This window comes from Cavia porcellus, unplaced genomic scaffold, assembly GCF_034190915.1.
Source record: "Cavia porcellus strain 051 isolate PalLab524CR breed Dunkin Hartley unplaced genomic scaffold, mCavPor4.1 scaffold_6, whole genome shotgun sequence".
Lineage (NCBI taxonomy): Eukaryota > Metazoa > Chordata > Mammalia > Rodentia > Caviidae > Cavia > Cavia porcellus.
In genome coordinates, this window is record NW_026947489.1 from 65,021,804 (window position 1) to 65,041,222 (window position 19,419).

Below are 19,419 nucleotides of genomic sequence, written 5' to 3' on the forward strand. Positions count from 1 at the left end.
AACCTCACACACCAAAAAAAGGTTTTAAGAAAGTAGAAGGAAAAAAAAGGGTAGAGTTTTATGAATTGAGGCTACATCACATAACTATTACCAATTATGTAACTATACAATTTACTGTTTTGTGTATGTTTGAACATTTCTATAATAAAGAAATAATGCTTCTATAATATTTTAACAAGTTTTATGAATGTTTGAGAAAACTAAATTATTTCATGATCTGTAGGCTGACACAATTATCTTGAGTATATTTCGGCTAAGATATGATGTGCAAAGTATTTAGGACTATTTAGTGAGCCCCAACTGAAATGAAGCATACTAATATTTTTCTAAAATAATATTTCCTTTATACAACAGTATTATGTGCCATCCATATTAACATCATTAATTTTATTTTTGTGTGTCATTTGATTTCCATTCTCTGTACTACATTAAAAGTCTTTCTTCCACTCTCCTCATTTTGTCTTTCTTTTCTCTTTTCTCTTCCCCTTTCACATTTTCTCATTCATTTCTTCCTTCATGCCTTTTAAAAATGTTTTTTTAAAAAAGGGGCTGGAGATTTAGCTCAGTGGCATAAGCACCTGCCTTGCAAGCAAGCGGTCGTGAGTTCGATCCCCGGTACCGATAAAAAAAAAAAAAAAATTAACCATTAGGGGGTGGGGGATTTAGATCAGCAGCATAAGTGCCTGCCTTGCAGGTGTGTGGTCGTGAGTTCGAACCCTGCTACCGATAAAAAAGAAAACCCTCCCAAAAATTAACCATTAATGTAATATGGATACATGTTAATCATGAACTTCAAAGTGTATGGAGTAAATAGTAAAAGCCAATTTTCATTCTTATTCAATAAAATAGTGTTTGCAATAAGAATCTTATGAAATTATGTATTCTTTTAGCATTGCAGATGTTTTAATGTTAAGAAATATAGGCTTTTAAGGATAAGTTTTAGAGACTTAAGGCCACTGTCAAAACAGAACAAAATAAAACAAGACCACTTGTAGAAGGTAGCCTTTCAGGATAAACTGGACACAAGAAAAAAAAATTTCGCTCCTTATAAAATTTCTAGGAGAACAAAGACATTCAAAGCCAAAAGGTCTCAAAGAATTTTTTAATTGACATTGATAAATGAGAATGGCACGTAAAATTTCTTTTTAATAGTTTTGTAAATGCACTGAAAAGTACAAGGCCATTCCTGTGCACATGACCTATTACAATCAGAAGAGATGTGACCTAATGTACATGCTTTCTTTTCCCTGTTGTAGGTTCACAACAAAGCATCTTTGGCTCAGCTACCTGGTAGAAACTTTCATAAGGACTTGGAAATACAAGACGAAAGGAAGACTTTTCAAAGGGAGACAAGCATTTATTACTATTTACAAGCAATAGCTATCTTTAGCCAGCTTTTTCCATCCACCTATTGGATAAAGCTTGTTGTATTAATACTCTCATTTGCTCTAACAATGATCCTGTAAGATGAGTGTTATTATCATTCTAAAGACCAGAGAGAAAAGTTCAGAGAGCTTAAGTTATTTGCCCTTAGTCATGCGGTTAGTAACAAATACAGAACTCAAATTCAAGACTTAAAACTCCATAGAAAATATAACTTTTACTTAACTTTACTGAATTTTACTTAACCTTAAGTAAAATTGGCTTAATTCATCACTATACTACCAAGTCTAATCTTCTCTTATTTTAATACTCCTCTAAACATCCTGACCAGAGATACTACATATTGTGATCAAACAATGGAGAAAAGGAACACTGACTAGAAGCACAGCACAAGAAGGATATAGCCAAAGAAATTTCGCCTGTACTAAAAGCAAAAAAGAGTTTGGCCTACAACTTTACATTCTCTATAATATCCTCAAGCAATTAAAATATTTCAGTTTAGAAAATTCTGCTTTGTGGAATTCATAGTTAAAGGTATGCATCTCATAACCACAGATGGACTAGGAGCCTGGGAAGATTCCAGAAAGATAGCAGAGCACCAAGAGGAGCAACAGGAGCCGCCAAACTTCCCTACAAAATCTCAGTTCAGAGGCCAGGATACATACCACAAGGGGATGGCTCTGGACACTAAATGTGGTAATAAAATATCAAAAAAGCATAAAAAGAAAAGCAAGAAGCTGATGGGATAAAGTCAAAGAAGGTAAAATACTATTTATCGTCTCTACATCTCGCTCTATGAAACACAGGGCTTCCCACGCATTGTCTGCACTCTACCACAGAGCAACACTGGCAGCCCCAACGCTTTAACTTGAAGGAAGAAAGAACTTCTAATAGGTACCTAAAAAAATATTTCTTAAAAATGCTTAGAGAACATACTTCTTCCATAAGGAATAGCACAGTTTCCTTATAATATTATGTTTCCATTATAATATTATGATCAAAAATTACTAGAAAACTATGAAAAATCCTTCAAAAATACAAAGAAATAAGAGGGAAAAAAAACTTTGTGAATTCAAAGATGCTTCTTGAACATGCCTTGATTCTGAATATTCATAAATCTCAGGATAATTATGAGACTCTGGAGGCAAGAAACACCCAAAATCTGAAAGATGAAAATGATTTTTAATACCTTAATTATAAAAATAAGGAAACAGAGCTTTAGCAAGTAATGATTCATTCAAGAAAACCCATTCATGTCTAGATATTCTGTTTGCTAAGTAAAGACCCTGCCCACATACATACATACATACATCTACCGAAGCAATCACTTTATCTACCTACTTACTTCCCACCTATCTATCTAGAGAGAAAGAGAGATCACAGGCCAGTCATATATTCCTACATGTGTCTGAGAAATAATAAAAGATGGAGAAATACAAATGAGAACAGGGCAGAACAGCTTCACGAGACACTGTACGGGAGGACTTAAAAAACTACTGTGCAATCAGAAAAGCTTCAAACAGTTTTTATATAGCAAAACAATTTTAAATTATTTAAAGTACAACAACTAAGAGCAGCTGTTCTATTAAGGGCAAAGAAGTATACGTACACATATAACCAACACTATTATGAAGAAAAGATTTTGCTTTAGCAAAATTCATATTTATATGATTACATTTCCTATAGTTGAGAGTAGCTATAATTAATGGATTTTCCTCCTTCTCTTAATGCAACCATTTGTCAATTCAAATACAGAACGCCCAATCAATTTTGATGTATTTAGTAAGCAATTTGTCAAACAGTGCTATAATCCAGTTAATATATTAATTCTTGTTATGGAGAGGGTACTAACAACTACAGTATTGGGTTTTCCATAACTGGTGTGAGTCAAATATGTGCTTTGACTCACTGGTCACTGCAGTGGGCATAACACCTTTGTGTCCCACACCTGAGCGCATGCAGTACTTCATCATGCAACAGGAAAAAATTCCTTTGCTGTAACAAAACACCTGGCTGAAATGGACAAGACAGTTGCTAATTTATTATAATAACCTACATATATTAAAATTCTTATCTTACATAGTTTTAATAAAATAAGCATAACAGTATAGGTGACAATAAATACAAAAAAGTAAGCTTCTAAGGGAAGAACAAAGTTTATTAACGTGAAGCATATATTATAAACTTTTAAAAATACACTTTGTAGCCAGGCATGGAGCCATCTGTAATTCCAGCACTGGGGAGGCTGAGGCAGAAGGATCATTGCAAATTTGACACCAGCCTGGGCTACAAAGTGAACTCAAGGCCAGTCTGAACTACATAATGAGAACCTGTCTCAAAAATACAAAAAAAAATTGTTTTGGGCAGTATTGGAAATTGAACCCAGGGCTTTTACACTAAGCTACATTCCCATCCTCCATCCATTTTAAATTTTGTGACAAAGACTCCCTGCATTGCCAAGTTGCTCATGCTGGGCTCAGACATGCTGGGCTCAAACTTACAATCCTCCTGCCTTAGCCTGTCAGACTGCTAGGACTACAGGTATGGGCCAACAACGGAAGGTTAAAAAATAATTCATAGGGGCTGGGGATTTAGCTCAGCAGCATAAGCACCTGCCTTGCAAGCAGGCGGTTGTGAGTTCGATCCCCGGTACCGATAAAAATGAAAAATAATTCATGAAAAAAAAATTTCATAAAATAAACCTTACACTGCATCAAAGAATTTCAATGCTTTAAAAGAACATGTACATTAAAAGTTTAACTTATACTTGCAAATCTGGGGCTGCGAATTTAGCTCTGTGGCTCAAGCGCTTGCCTGGTAAGCACTAGGTTGTGAGTTCAATCCCTGGCACCAAAAAACAAAACAAAACCAAAAAGCCAAAATTTTACCTTTCGCTGAGTTCTCAATCTTTTTTGTTTCCTATCTCAATATACCTCTGATAAATTACTGATTCTCATCAGTACTAACACAGATCCAGTATGTACTAAGGCCACACGATTAGTTACTAATCATCAAGATCCCAACTTGTAGGCTGCCTTTCACCGACCCCATGTAAGACTGTCAGTACAATAGTTTTCTTACTATTTACATTTATATTTCAGCTATTAATCACAATCTGTCTTCATCTTTTCCCATGCCTACTTATACACTAAGCTGGAAATAGAACCACATGCAGAGCCTTTTTGCAAGGAGTCCAAATTTATATCACAAATCTGGACTCTAATGTCAAAGGAAGGATCCAATTCCTTTTCAAACTCCTCAGTGGTAAATCGGGTCATTAGAAATTGGGGCAAAATAGAGGTCTGGAAGACAAGACCTTAACATGTAACAAATAACCTTGAAAGCTATCCTAAGTATATCTGAGAAATACTTTCCAAAGATGATGAGGTCTCTCTATTCGCTACACTGTTTTTAAGATTTTCTATAGTTTTCTATCAGGAAATCCAAAATCAGAGATGGAGACAATCCATTTCTGGAAAATAAGGTTGAAAATCATTGAGGCCAATTTTGTTGAATTGGAACAATGAGAAAGAATGAACAGAAATGGAATATTACATTCATTTTCCAGACATGAGTCTCCCCTTGGCCCATTTATGAACCATGTAAGAGCATGGAAAAAATAATTTGCCAGGCTGATTTGGCATAAGGCTGTGTTAAAGAACCTGCTGTGTATACCATCCTCCAGACTCCCGGACATCCCATTGTTTCATGCCTGCTGAGAAAGGTGCCCTATGTGTCAGAAAAGAACGCTGAATATTTTCAATGACCCAGAGGGCAGAGGTCACTTATTATAAATGGATAATGAGACCTAATGCAGTGCTCTGAGTATGGACAAAGAAAGGGTCTATCCATAGCCCCTGGTGGATTGGTCATTCAGGCTTTTATTTCCTCTGCACACTTAATGGAGTCAAACAATTGACAGAAATTCTATAGAGAAGGCTGAAACTGAGAGAAACAACTGTATTCTAACTCAGATAGACAGACACAAATAGTGACCCTGAAATGGCGCCAGAATTCCTGTTACCACTGATATAACAGACAGCTGCAGTATTCCCCCTAAATTCCCCTTTAGTCATTTATTAGCAATTAACCTTCCTGATGGAAGTGACGGCACATTAAACCACAAGCTTCTGCCAGTATCAACCCATTACATTACTGCAGGTAAGCAGACAGACCATTCTATTTCAGCTCCTTATTTTTGGAAATAAAGACAGATATCCCTGTCCACTAAATCCCTGTTCCACAATGGACATTCAGTGATGGAGGCATCTGTGTGTATGAAACAAAGTCAGATGAAATACAGCAATTAACATCAGGTCACCAGAAGCAGAGACACTGGTGATCTATAAACTTTTAACCAGTAGGTTATTTTTCTTTAATTTATCAGAATCAATGTCTTATACCAGTAAAACCTGCCAGTCTGCTGCAGTAAGTATATCTGCAGCAATGGAAGAAAAATGGCTACTCGGAAAGGTAACAGCAGCTAAGAAAGCACTCTGAAGCAACATGAAGATGCATGCAGAATTTTTAACAGAAGGTAAGAGGAGGAAAAGGAAGGAAGGGAAAGAGGAAGAGCAGTAGCTCTTTTTAGGAATCTTCCTTGCTTCATTTCAATTTTAGGAACAATTGTAACAGGAAGGAGCCATTGAAGAGGCCCTTCGGAATAAGGTACAGGTCAGCAGGTTTTTAACAGAAAGGACCTTTGATGCTGAGACATCTGGATATCAAAAATGACCTCCCCAGACAAATCCCTCATGAAGTACTCTATAGGTTTGAAGATTATATAAACACATGTAAGTAAGTAAGACGAATCCCATATGCAGAAAAGATAATCTAATTCAAAACTTCAAATAAAGCACTTATAAAGTTTACAGATTGTCATTACTACTTCCATTTATGTCATATTGTTCACAGAATAAGAAACTTCAGTTTCAAAATGTTCTCAAATTATATAATACATGTAGCTGTACATCATACAGGGGTCTCAAAATTGTAGTTTATGACACTAAAAAAACTATGGTAAGATATATGTCAATTGATAAGTATAAATAAGTGAAATAACAAAATATAATTCAATTCCAAGTGATTTCTTCACTAGCTTGGGAAGTCAAACATGGATAGAACAGTATGACACACCCTATGGCCAACAATGGACTATAAATACTCTAAGTCCTACATTACAAGTTTCCTCTACAAGAGAAAAACATTTCTTTTTCCCCTTCCACCTCTGCCCAATCTCGGACAAATATTTATTATGGACAATGCAAGGAAATATTGTTGAGTGCCACCACCATATTTGGTACATACCACAATAGCAATGCAAGCCAGGATGTTAGGTTAAATCTAACGTGACATTTGAAAGAGAGCAGCTCAGAAGAAAATTGCTGCATATTTAATTGCTTTTCCATAGCCCTGACAATGCCCATCAGAAAGAAGAGCAATGTGTTTCAAAATGTGTGTATCAGTTTTCTTTTCAGTAGGGAGGAGGTTCTGTCACTTGGTAACCGCCACAAGCACTAAGCACATCATTGCTGGACTACAAAACCAGTGAAACAGTAACAGAATTGTAAAATACTCTAAAAATGACTTCAATCTATACTCAAATATGTGACTTAGTGTTAGAATAAAGAAAGCAACGATTTCTAGTTTCATGATCGTGTTTGGTAAAGCAGCAGCACAAAATTTAACTGGAAGTCAAGTTACTTAGAGTACTTAAAACATCAGCTTTATCTACTTCACTGTACTTACGAATAAAATAAAAACACAGTGGCTTTCAAGGATGAGGGCAGTAATAACATTTTTGAAGAGCAGTCAAATCAACAAGCAGCCCAACTATGAAAAAAAAAAACCCACCCAAGAGACGTAACCCTTGTAATCCCCCATTCTGGGTTCTGAACCCAAAGCCTCTGCACAGAGGAATGGCCCCAAGACCTTTTATTCACTTTGAGACACAGTCTTGCCAAATTGCTAAACTGTCCAAAATGGGTTCAACTTTGGGATCTTCCTGCCTCAATCTCTGAGTGCTGGGATTACAGGTGTGTACCACCAATCTAGGCTCTTAGCACTTTTTAATATAAAAACACAATGGCAAATGGAGACAATCTGAGACTATCCTCATTAGTGAAATAAATCAGAATCATACTTATAAATATCACATTGTGTTTCTATGTAAAAAGTAATAAGAACTGTAGGAGTAATAAAACTCAAAATGTGTAATTGCTATTGTAAAAACAAGAGGAAAAGAAAGTGCTCTAAAGGCTGTACCTGCATGTATGTTTAAGTGTGTAGGATTGTTAACCGTATTACTATGTTTTTGTTGGATCATTGAACAGAACTGTTTGAATGTCCACTTTTTATGCTTTACTTTTGTAACTTGAACAACTATTTATTTGTAAGAGGATGATATGTAATTATCAACTAGTGATTTCTTACTGCTTATTTTTTGAAATTATCTATTATTTCTACCCTTTTTGTTTTTTTAAATAAAAAAAAAAGAAAAAGAATCCTATTCATGCTCCTGACACCACTCTCTGTAATCATTTCTTCTAAACCAATTGCTTTTACTTTTTTATCTGCTACTTTCTAACATGCCATGCTTGCTAAGAATGCGTATCTCACATGTCAAACACGTACATAATGAGAAAGGAAATGGAAGTTATTAAAAAGGACCCAAATAGAACTTCTGGAGACAAAATAGCTGACTTTGGAAAAAGATGATGTGAATGAAGCAAGTAAGAATTAGTATATTTAAAAATAAAGAATTAGGGCTGGGCACGGTGGCGCATGCCTGTAATCCCAGAGCATTGCTGGGATTTGAGGCCAGCCTGGGCCACATAGCAAGATCTTGTCTCAAAAAAAAAAAAATTAAAAATGACACAAAAATAGAAGAAAATAAGACTAAGAGAAAAGGAACATTAATTCAGTGAGCAAGACAATTATCCAGTGGTCAACATAACTGGAGTCAAAAGACGGAAAGAAACGGAAGAAATATTTAAAAGTAGAACTTGATGGAAATTGTCAAATTTGAAGAAAACTATAAACCCACGACCCACAAATGTCACAAACCCCAGTTAGGAAAAAACCACACTATACCTTGAATGATTTTTTGTATTGTTTTTATATTTCTAATTTAATCAATTTGCATTCTGATCTTTATCATTTATTTTCCTTATTTTGCTTTAATTTATTTTACTTTTCCTTGATTCTCAGTGTGAAAGCTGAGGTCAGGAATTTCAGATCCTTCTCTTACCTAAAAAGGTTAGTGAGTTCTAGAAATAGCTATTGAGTCCTACTGTAATGTCATTCCGCAATTTTTATTCTTTAAATTTTTATTTGGAGGTGAATACTGAGGCATAAGCATCTGTGAAACAGTGCAGTGGTATTTGGTATACCCATTACCTTTTGAAGAACTAGGAAATTGTCACTGACATAATTCAAAAACTTTACTCAGATGACTATTTTTATATACATAGCTTTATAAACAAATCCATTCGTGTGAGGGAGCTGATTCTGTTTTATCACATGTATAAATGTGTGTAACCCGCACCAGAGTCAGGCTATGAAACTGCTCCTTCGCCACAAAGTTCTGCCTTGAAAGGGCACATCCTCCCTCTCTTCCCCATCCTGCACCTAAATCCCTGGTCACCACTGATCTGTTCCCATAATTTTGTGACAGCATTTGCCACAATTTCCTTGAGAGTCAAAGTGCTGCATGTATGAACAGCTAAACCTACTGTTTAAAATTGTGTAACATTCTAATATTCATACGGTATGAACTTTACTCAATTCAAAATAATGTCTAACCTCCCTTATGATTTCTTCTGTGAACCACAGATTCACATGGGATCTCATATCTAGTGATTATTTTGGACAAAATCCAAAGTCCAACACTCACTCCCCTAAAAACAGTCAATGTAAGCAATTTAAAAACACTACTCTGGCCAAATTACCTGAAAGAAAAGGAAGAAAGACAGTATATTCTTTTTCTAAATAAAGTTTCTCCAAATCAACTCAGTTAAGTTCTGCTTTTAATTTATAATTTGGAAGATCAAGAGTAGACTAAAGAAAAATTATTATCCACTTTGGGTTCACATTCAAAACTGATTGATATTTATTAGTCCATTAAAAGGTTTAGCTTTGTTTTTGGCAATGGAGTACACTACAGTAAAGTGACTTTATTACAAAAGGTAATTATAGTATGTAACCTTTATTTTCTAAGTAAAATATAGTGTTAACATTAAAAACCAGGAATTTTTTTTAACAATTCCACTAAAAATTTATATCCAAGGGAAACTTGGAGTACAGATTCTTGACTTTTATCTTTACTGTGTTAAACAGATACATTAGATTGCCATCCGTGCATTCAGTTTTCATATATAAACTATCTAGCCAACTAGTCAATTACAAATACTAGACTTTTCATCTAATTAATAATAGCAATTTTGGCCAGAGATTTAGCTCAGTGACACAAGCACCTGCCTGGCAAGGTCAAGGTCATGAGTTCAATTCCTAGTACCAAAAAAAAAAAAAAAAAAAAAAAAAAAAAGGCAATTTTGTATCATTCAACAGAACAACAAGGAAATCATCTCTGCTTCAGTTATGAGTTCTTTCTTTCATCATTTTTTTTTTCCTTTTTGAGACAGTTTCTGCAGTTCAGCCTGGCCCAGGCTGGCCTCAAATTTATAGTGACCCTCTTGCTTCAGACTCCCGAGTGCTGGGATTACAGGCATATGCCACCAGGCCCAGCCATTGTGATTTCTGTATGGGCTATTCCACCATCATCTCATTTAACAAAAATCTACTGAATAAATACCAGCATTTCTCACTTTTGTTCATTCTATTCAAGTATCATACAAAGAAACAGTTAGCTGCTACAGGTAGGAATACAGAATTTTGAAGTTGTTTTTTTTTTTTTTTTAACTGATTTCGCTTTAAAAGTGGGTAGGAAGTCTTTGATGTTTGGGGTACCTTTCCCTTTCTTTCTCCCACCAGTCATCCTTCTGCCTCATATGCAGAACTCTGTTTATCCACTAATAGTGTATTTACTATGATTATAGGACTAGAATGGGAGTAGGGGATTCCTTGTTAAACATCCTGCTCTCCTACTCTTTTCTCCCCCAGACAAAAATCTCTTTCCTATTTCCATTTACATTATTCTTTGTCTACTATTATTATAATTTCCGGAGTTTGTAGAAGTTGGCTTTACTTGATCCAACATCCAAATACAAGAACCAAAAATGCATGCAACATTTGTAAAGCTTGCATCACAGTTCTAGAACATAAAAGTAATTTTAAAAAGGTATTTATGAAGGTCTTCAAGTTGAGAATTAATAGGTGACCGATTTTTCTTTCTTCCTTCCTTTCTTTCTTCTCTGTTTTATTTGTTTGCTTCTTTGTTCTGGATAATACTGGAGATTGAACCCAGCGTTTTGCACATGCTAGGCAAGCACCCTACCAGTGAGTGACATTCTTAGTCAAGAGATAAATTTTAATATGGATGAGTAAAAAAAAGAAAAAGAGAGAGAGAGAAAGTTTTGGTATAGGTTTAGTATGCTTCTTTTTAAGAAGTAGAATACCTTTCCAAATGAATACTTTTCAATGAAGGGATGAGAAAAGAAAGCTAGACAATAATAAAGGCTTCCAACTGACACCAGAGCTTGCAGATCTGCAGGTGAAGTACTGCTTTAACCAATGGTATTCCAGGCAAGTATTCTTTTGACCCAAATCTCCGTATCTGCATTACTTAATAGCTTCAGTTATCTAATACACTGGCATAGTCAGGACCCTCAATCCAATTCCTTCTCTTAATTAAAGCTTTCTTCTTGTTCTCGAATCACCTAGCTTCCACTCCCTCCCTCTGATCTTCCTGCTGCAAGGCTGCCCCAAGAGTTGTCTTTCTAAAATACAATGCTATGGGGTCAGGAATGCAGAATACTTAGCATGTGGAATGCCTTGGCCCTGGCTTCCAGTACCCTGCACCTCCAAATTACTTAATGAAAGCCAATAAAATCTTATTCTGTAGTGAAAATATCTGATGGCTTAATACTACAGACAGCAGAGGTTCTTAAAGGATGTACCTAAGGCATCCTAGACTAAAGCTACCTAAAATCAAGTAATATGAACCACTTTAACCGGTAGAAAAACTTAAGACATACAGAGCTTTTTACGGCTTAATATCTTTTTAAATAGTTCAAACTTACTGTTTTTCTACTAAACAGAGAGAGAAGGTATCAAACCAACGATAACCATATATATAATGAGTCAACTATGCTTAATTTAACAATTAGTTATTTTTGTCACCTTTGAAAGGTAACTGAGAATGTACCCATGATTTTTTAATATCATGTATTGATGTCATGGTTTTCTCAGTTTATATGTAAGTTAACTGTATCTTTGAAAACCTAGAAAATAAGAATTTTTATATACTTATGTACTCTGCTTCTTAAATTCAGACGAGATCCGGGGTGGCATGGCTGTAGACTTCTTGGACAAATTTAAAAAGCACTGACATTGTACCCCTCAGTGAGGCCTTTGGCAAGTCAGAGCACTGCGTCTATAGTTTCCTACACATATTCATTAAAGGTCTATCTCCCAAATTTGAAGGTGAGTAGCAGCAATGTATTACTCGCCTTAAATTTCAAGTGCCTGACACACAGTAGGCACTTGACGAACATGTACTATAAAAAGCATTAGGTTACGCACTGTACCAAACTGCCAACTACTTATTATAGGAGTGGAATTTCATAACTGTAGACCAAAGTTGGTAATATCTTTCAGATTCTAGCACAATATGTAACACATTATAAAAATGAAGTAAAATGTTTCTAGTTCTATTTTAATTCATTCTTTATAATATACTAGGCAACATAATAATTTGAATATAAGAAAACTCTATTAAAAACATGTCAATGTTGATTTCTGGGAAGATTCTTAATGACATGCAGTACTCAAGAGCCATCAAGTTAAATTAGGATTCAGTCCATTCTAAAAAATTGAAATATAATTGTAAAGAATTTTTAATTCTATGAACACAAACTGGATAATAAATATTAAATTGTCTTTTCATGCCTCCCACGAAAAAAAGGGCGGGGTTAGGGGGCTATCTATATACCAAGCCTGATGAATCCTGTTCTGTCTTTACAGATGTTAGAGTTCAGACACAAAAGTAAGTAAACAAAAGAGCAGCTCAGTCATAGACCATTTGCTAGTGTGCTGAGGCCCAGCACAGAGGGGCAATGGAGTTGAAATCATTACTCCATTATTGCAAGTAAAATTTTACAAAAAGAAAAATCTGCTGACAGTTTTCACAACGAAAAGTGTTTAATTTTTTTTTTTTTTTTTGCCTCTGAGAGACAGATTCAAAGCTTTATGAAATGGCTTATTATATCCCAGTAGTTCTGAGTTGTCAGGTTTTTTTTTCTAAAGCCACCAAATATTCCCCATCAACTTACCTGCTGCCATTAGAGACACACTTCACATGCCCTAAGGCATGGAGTATAGTTTTATTAAATATCTTAACTTGCCTCAGTCAGATTATCCAAGGACTATGGCCTATAAACCAATGGTAATATGCACATATGCTTAAAAGTCAGCACTTGAAGACAAAATCAGAAAAGCCCATACAGAAGAAGAAACAACCAGAATAACTCACCACCAGCAAGCAGGAACTGATAATACTGCACTGCATCTGCAGCGAGGAGAAGAGGGTGGTTTGCATTAAATGGTGGTTGCAATTCGTTCCATTGAGGCGTTCTATGAAATCAGCAGAAGAATGTTAATATTTAAAGTTTAATAGATGGGATGTAAATCACCACAACTGTCATCACTTATAGACACTGATAAAAACTCACACTATTTTTCTGTTCATTAAAATGAACTTGTAATCATTAAAATGAATGTGCTGAAACACAAGATCATCTATTTTTAAAAAAACAATAAAAAATGGCCACGTGTTGTTTGATGAACACACATGGAGTCAATATTACCTTAATAGGAATAACCTCCTATTAGATAGACAAGATGTTGAAAAGACAGAATAGAAAGTATAGAATTCAATGCCATAGCTAAGTAGTTCTACTTATGTAATTTTTAAACCAGTATTAGACTTCTCCATTCAAAGAATAGGTGTACATTTTAAAATGAGATGAGGCAGGTAAAAATGATAAAAATAAAACACAGCTGTGAAAATGGATGATATATTATACATCTAATTAGCATCTGATTTCCAAAATAAGCTACTATTTCCACAGTGATACTGCAGTAATTTTAATTAGATCTGCCCAGTTCTATGTAAGCTTGATAAATCAGATATTGATCAGATCTGTCCATTATTTACTACTTACTAAAGTAGTAGTAAAGAACGCTGGAGCCTCCAAAAATCAATACAAGAATATTTTAAAATGTCAGAAGGAGAAGGATCATTTTCATATCCATTTTTGTCTTTTTCCTTCCATACATGTCAGAAGCAATTTTTGTCTCCTGGACAATGCACTATATTGAGCAGGTTTTATTTCAGGGTTCATTTCTCCCTGTCTGTGATATGTTACAAAGATTCTAATCATTATGTACTTTTTTGAGATAGCCTTTGATTCTTAATAAACATTTATACAGTGCTTAACCATTGTATCCTGGAGAATCATTTTAAAGGAAACCTTCAAATCTATTTATATTAGTTTCTACTCCCCTTAATGGAAATCTCAACGCTACTCACTATACTCAGTGAGCATGAAACTATAAATGGGGAAAGCACAAGTCCAAGAAAAGACCACACCAACATGCAAAGAGACAGTGGAATTCTGGAAGAATTCTGTAACATATATACAAAAGGCCAAATTCCATACACAAAAGTCTGTAACATTATTGATGAGAGTTAAAAAGTGGAAATGTCCACCAACTAATAAATGGATAAACAAAACGTGGTATATCCATATCAAGGAGTACCGCTTGGTTATGAAAAGTAATTATGTTCTGATTCATGGCACCAACACAGATGGTCCTTCTGAAAGCATGTGGAGTGAAAAAAGCCAGATACCAAAGGCGGCATTTCTGTTACTATGTAATTACTAGAGCAGGTAACTCTAGAGACAGAATGCAAACTGGTGGATGATTACAGGTGAAGAGTTAGGGGAAGATGGAGAGTGACTGGCACAGGATTTCATCTGGTGATGAACGCTGCTGGAGTAATGGGTACCCTCCCATGAAAAGTCACTTCCAGTGGTTGGGTGTCATTGCATCTAAATTATATGTCAAATGATGAAGTAATAAACTACATTGTTTTGCTAGATGAAAGAAGTCAGACAAAAAAGTACATATATATGATTCCATTTGTACATAATTCTACGACAAAGAGGGGCTAAAAAGGAGATTACAATGTGGCAAACACACATTTAAAAAAGATAACTGCATTTATCATATTAACTGTGATAACTTTAGAGCTGCAAGTACTTGCCAAAACTTTCAGATGGAACATTTATAATCATTCAGACATCAATAAAGCTGTTTTTAAAAAGAAAGAAAAAAAGAAGGCATTACCTAACCAGCGTCCAGCTGGCTCTAGGGGATGTCACCATTTCCAGTGGGGTGTCATCACTAATCTTGGGGGCAGTGCTGAGGGGTCGGGGCTCCATCATGTGCTCCACCAAGGTTCCATAGCAACTGATAATGTAGAGAGACTCAACGACAACCTGCTTGGACTGATCTACAAACAGAGAAACAAGACCTGGATGTGTGGTGACGGCACAGAAAACAACACAATAAGCAAGGCATTTTCTTTCTTTCCTTTTCTTTTCTTCTTTTTCTTTTTTTACAAATTATTGACCATCATTCTGCTCTTCAGCATGAAATGAAAAGATGGGAACTTTGTCACATTGTGCCTAATCCTTGCCTAAAGGTTGCTTCCTATTAAGTGATGCTAATTAATGTGACAATCTCTATGCTATCACAGTATTTTCAAATGATAAGCAATTATTTAAAGAATTACATAAACATGCTCAAAGTTTTAATATGGTTGACAATATTTTACACTATTTTCTGTTTGTCTACCACGTAATTTGTCCCCATTATGGAAATGAATGGTATCAGAGGGAACAAGGAGGGACTATCTGAAAAGGGGCGACCCATACACTGGATAAACAATCCGAACTACATGAGGCCTACATCAGGCAAACACCTCAGCTACTTTTTCTCAAAAAACTAAGTTTAAAGCCTCAATTACTGAATGAAAACAAAAATACATGCTGTGTCAATACAGGCTCATCACTTGAAACAAATCTACCACTCTGATGGGGATGTTAATAATGAAGGAAGTTATACACGTGCTGGTACAGGAGGGAGACAGAAATTCTCTGCACATTTGTCTCAATTTTGCTGTGAACCTGAAAGTGCTGGAAGAGACAAAGTGTTTTAAAAACATACATACACATACATCGTCCTCACTCAAGCTTCTTTTCTCTCAACCGGAGCACTGGCTACCAGAGTAAATGGAGGTCAGCTATACTTTGAGAAGTCAGGTAATAAATATGAATCTAATCAAATGACTTTATAAGAAATACACATGTACTCACTAGCAAAACAGGTTTAGTGCTCAATATCAGGTTTTACAGTAAACCAAGGAACATTTAAAAAAAAACCACTCCTGAATGCTGGGTGGGTCATCTTATCTCCGTGTCAGGAGAATCAATTACAGCTGATTTGAGAAAATGGCTAATGACCAGTGAGTGGAACATAAAAGAGTAGCAAGTTAAAAGGGTAATTAGAACAGAAGAGAGAAGCACTGAAATTGAGCTTCACAGAAGGTTTTAACGAGTAACAAAAGTCCCTTCGATAGCATCACTAAACCTAAGGAGGTAACAAAAAAATAAAGATGGGATAAGGACATGGAAGGCTGACATACTTTACAGTGTTCTATCCCACTTAGGTAAGAGCCTGTTGTTCCTGAGATCCTGTTACTAGAAAAAGGGTCACTGAATGGCAATGACATGGGAAAGGCTGTGTCTGGCAGTACTGAGCGTAAAGGAGAGCCATTTTGCCAAGAACAACACAGACTCTGGAACTCACCAAAAGTACCCTCTAGTGGCAACTCAATCTGTGACCTAATTCAATAATACTAAAATAGTAATGAGAAATCCTAACATTCAGAATTACATACTTTGTTAATGAATGTAGTCATTCTCTTCCATACATAGACATAAGGAATCATATACTAAAACATTAATTATACAAACATTGTAGGTATTGGCTAGAGTGATCAAGAATTAAAAACTTAATAACTTTATCAATTCAAAGGAGCAACAGTAACAATGAAAGTTCACTTAATTCTCAGTGACAGGCTTTTCCATCATGTTTAAAAAAACACACAGCACAAGGCTGGGGATTTAGCTCAGCAGCTCAAGCGCTTGTCTGGTAAGCACGAGGTCGTGAGTTTGATCCTCAGTACCAAAAAACAAACAAACAAAAAAGCAGCACAGTTGTTACTGCTTTGTTTTAAGATTTAACATGAGAAAATATAGCTTCAAACTAATTTCATCACCTACAATACTCAACTGACTTTTTAGCCAAGCTATTTACAATGGTCTCAAATTTTTTATCTCTAAAGTAGGCATAACAAGGATTTTCCTCTCCATACTTTCAAGGACATTGGTATGAAATTAGCTTGTAAAAATGTAAAAGTTATAGAATGAATATTACAGCGTTAATAGGACTGAGATCACCTGTTCACTATCACCAACAAAACAAAATAAAATCAGTCAGTGGGGAATTCACATTTATGTGAGATGATAATTTTTCTTCTTGACTAGGTTTGAGTAGTTGAGGAGAGACACGCTAATTGATTTTTTTCTATTAGTAAAAACTAAAAAGACTATTTGGTACAAGATTTTCATTAAGAAGGAATAATTACAAATGGCAAATTTGAGCTTCAGAAAAAAATACATACCTTTTTCCCTTTTCAGACCTGCATTATTTGCAAACCATGACCTGGATGTCCCAAATGTAGCAGCCACACAAAATTCTCCGCCTACTGATTTGCTGGGTGAAATTTGTGGTGGTGGTTTAACTTTGCTTAAAAAAAAATAAAAGGACAGTTAAAAAAATTACCCGGATGAAATGGCAGTCCTCTAGAGAATGGTTTTCCTTTCAGTTCCACCTCATGTTTAAATGCTACAAAAGGACATGCATTGTATGGCATACATGGTGGTGTGAGACTTGTTCTGCAGCAAAACTGACATTACTCACAGTTCCAACATCTGGACCAGAGAGCTTATATAAGACCAATAAAAACAAAATTCTTAGCTAGGTACCGAGGGGTGCATCAATAGTTGCAGCTACTCAGGAGGCTGAGGAAGCGTAATAAACATCACTGAGTATGTGATCCCAGGATTTCAAGCCACCCTCGTCAATATAACAAGACCCCTTCTCAAAACAAAACAAAAACACTTTTTGAAGAATTTATTGGTGAAATCAAAGTTACGTCTTTTCATGTGGATAACATTTCCCTGCAGATTTTTAAATGGAGCAAAACTATCAGTATTAAACATCTTCCAATAATAAATGGGCTATCATTTCATTTTGATATATAAGACACAGGGATAACAATACAACAAATGGAGATAGCACGTATGAAAATGAAATGATATAGAAAGAAACTTTGAAAATACCCTCAGTACAGTGCTATCTCGAGTTAGACAATCTAGAAAAGATCTAATAACCTACTGAATTATATTCAATAGCCTTCCAGTCCTTTTTCTTCTTGGATTTGTGACAATAATGTATTTCTGTTTGGGGAAAGAGCCAAGGCAGATACCAAAACTGATAGCCTCTCTAACATAAATCTCTTCTGTTTTTTCCACGTTTGAGGACACATTTAGAACTGTTGATATTTCAAATGTCTTTCATTAAAAAGGACTTGCTTTCCTATTTATTCTCCACCAAAAATTTTTCAAAACCTCAAATACTAGTATTTCATCTCCTTTCAAATCCTATTATTTCTGATCTTTTTAGACTTTTAAATTTTATTCTATTTTGGTTTGGTTTTTTTGACACAGAGTCTTGCTACATAGTTGATCTTACTATGTAGCCTGGGGTGGCCCTGAACTCATAACAATGCTCCTGATTTAGCCCCCCAAGTGCTGAGATTGTAGGCATGCACCATCATGCCTGACTCAGTCGCAGCAATTTTTACTCACCACCTCAGATAAATTACTTGCTGGAATTCAGAGACCAGAAAAACAGGCTTAATGTGCAGTGGTAAGGATCACAGCTTTAATGGGACACAATGAATGCTACAACTCCGATGTTCCAGCTCTGCAGGAAAGTCTCCAACGTAAAAACATGATTTTTAGCATGTATGTGCGTGCGTGGTTTCAGAACAAATCGAGGGCCGCACACATACTAGGCAAGCACTTTACTACTGAATCACATTTCTAGTCCTCTTTATTTTGATACAGAACCTTCCTAAGTTGCTGCGCTGGGCTCCAATTTGCAATATTTGCAATACTTCTGCCTCAGCCTCCTAAGCAGATAGGGTTATAGGTGAGCACCATCACATGCTGATTTCTATCTTCTTATGCTCTCTTGACTTTATCCCTTTATCTTTTAATAGAATATGCTGAGATAGAAAGAGATTTCTAGAATCAGGAAGAAACCTCAATTTGAGCCCCAAGGCTGCCATTTATTAGGTGTATGATTTTTTTGTTAACTTGTTTAACCTCTCAAATCTCAGATTACTAATATATAAAATACAAATAACAATGCCTACCTTATAGTTATCTTAAAGATTATGTGTTTCTAAATTTTTATCCCTAACTAGTAATAATTCTTAGTAACTTCTGAAATTTACAGGCAAATAAATACTGGCCAGGTCCCATCACATTTGGGGTTTGAAGCCCATCAAAGTATTTTTTAACAAACCCTCTAGGAGATTCTTAAGTTAGAAGACAACTATATGACATAAAGAAAGTAAAGCTCCCAGGGAGGTAGTTTCCTACATCACTGTACTCAACAAATATCACTGCTTGTCTATAAAGCTGACAGCCTTCACCT

General features: G+C 35.5%; 1 protein-coding gene across 11 annotated transcripts in view; it reads right to left on the reverse strand.

Annotated features, from left to right (window-relative positions):
* Bcas3 (BCAS3 microtubule associated cell migration factor) overlaps nt 1-19,419 on the reverse strand; it is a 526,404-nt gene that overhangs the window by 281,828 nt on the left and 225,157 nt on the right. For all 11 annotated transcript variants that reach the window (XM_013152079.3, XM_063250886.1, XM_013152076.3 and 8 more), the window contains 3 exons: nt 17,315-17,439; nt 14,914-15,079; nt 13,034-13,134 (listed from right to left, as the gene is read on the reverse strand). In XM_013152079.3, the coding sequence (XP_013007533.1) occupies nt 13,034-13,134; nt 14,914-15,079; nt 17,315-17,439 (392 nt within the window). The remainder of the gene's footprint in view (nt 1-13,033; nt 13,135-14,913; nt 15,080-17,314; nt 17,440-19,419) is intronic.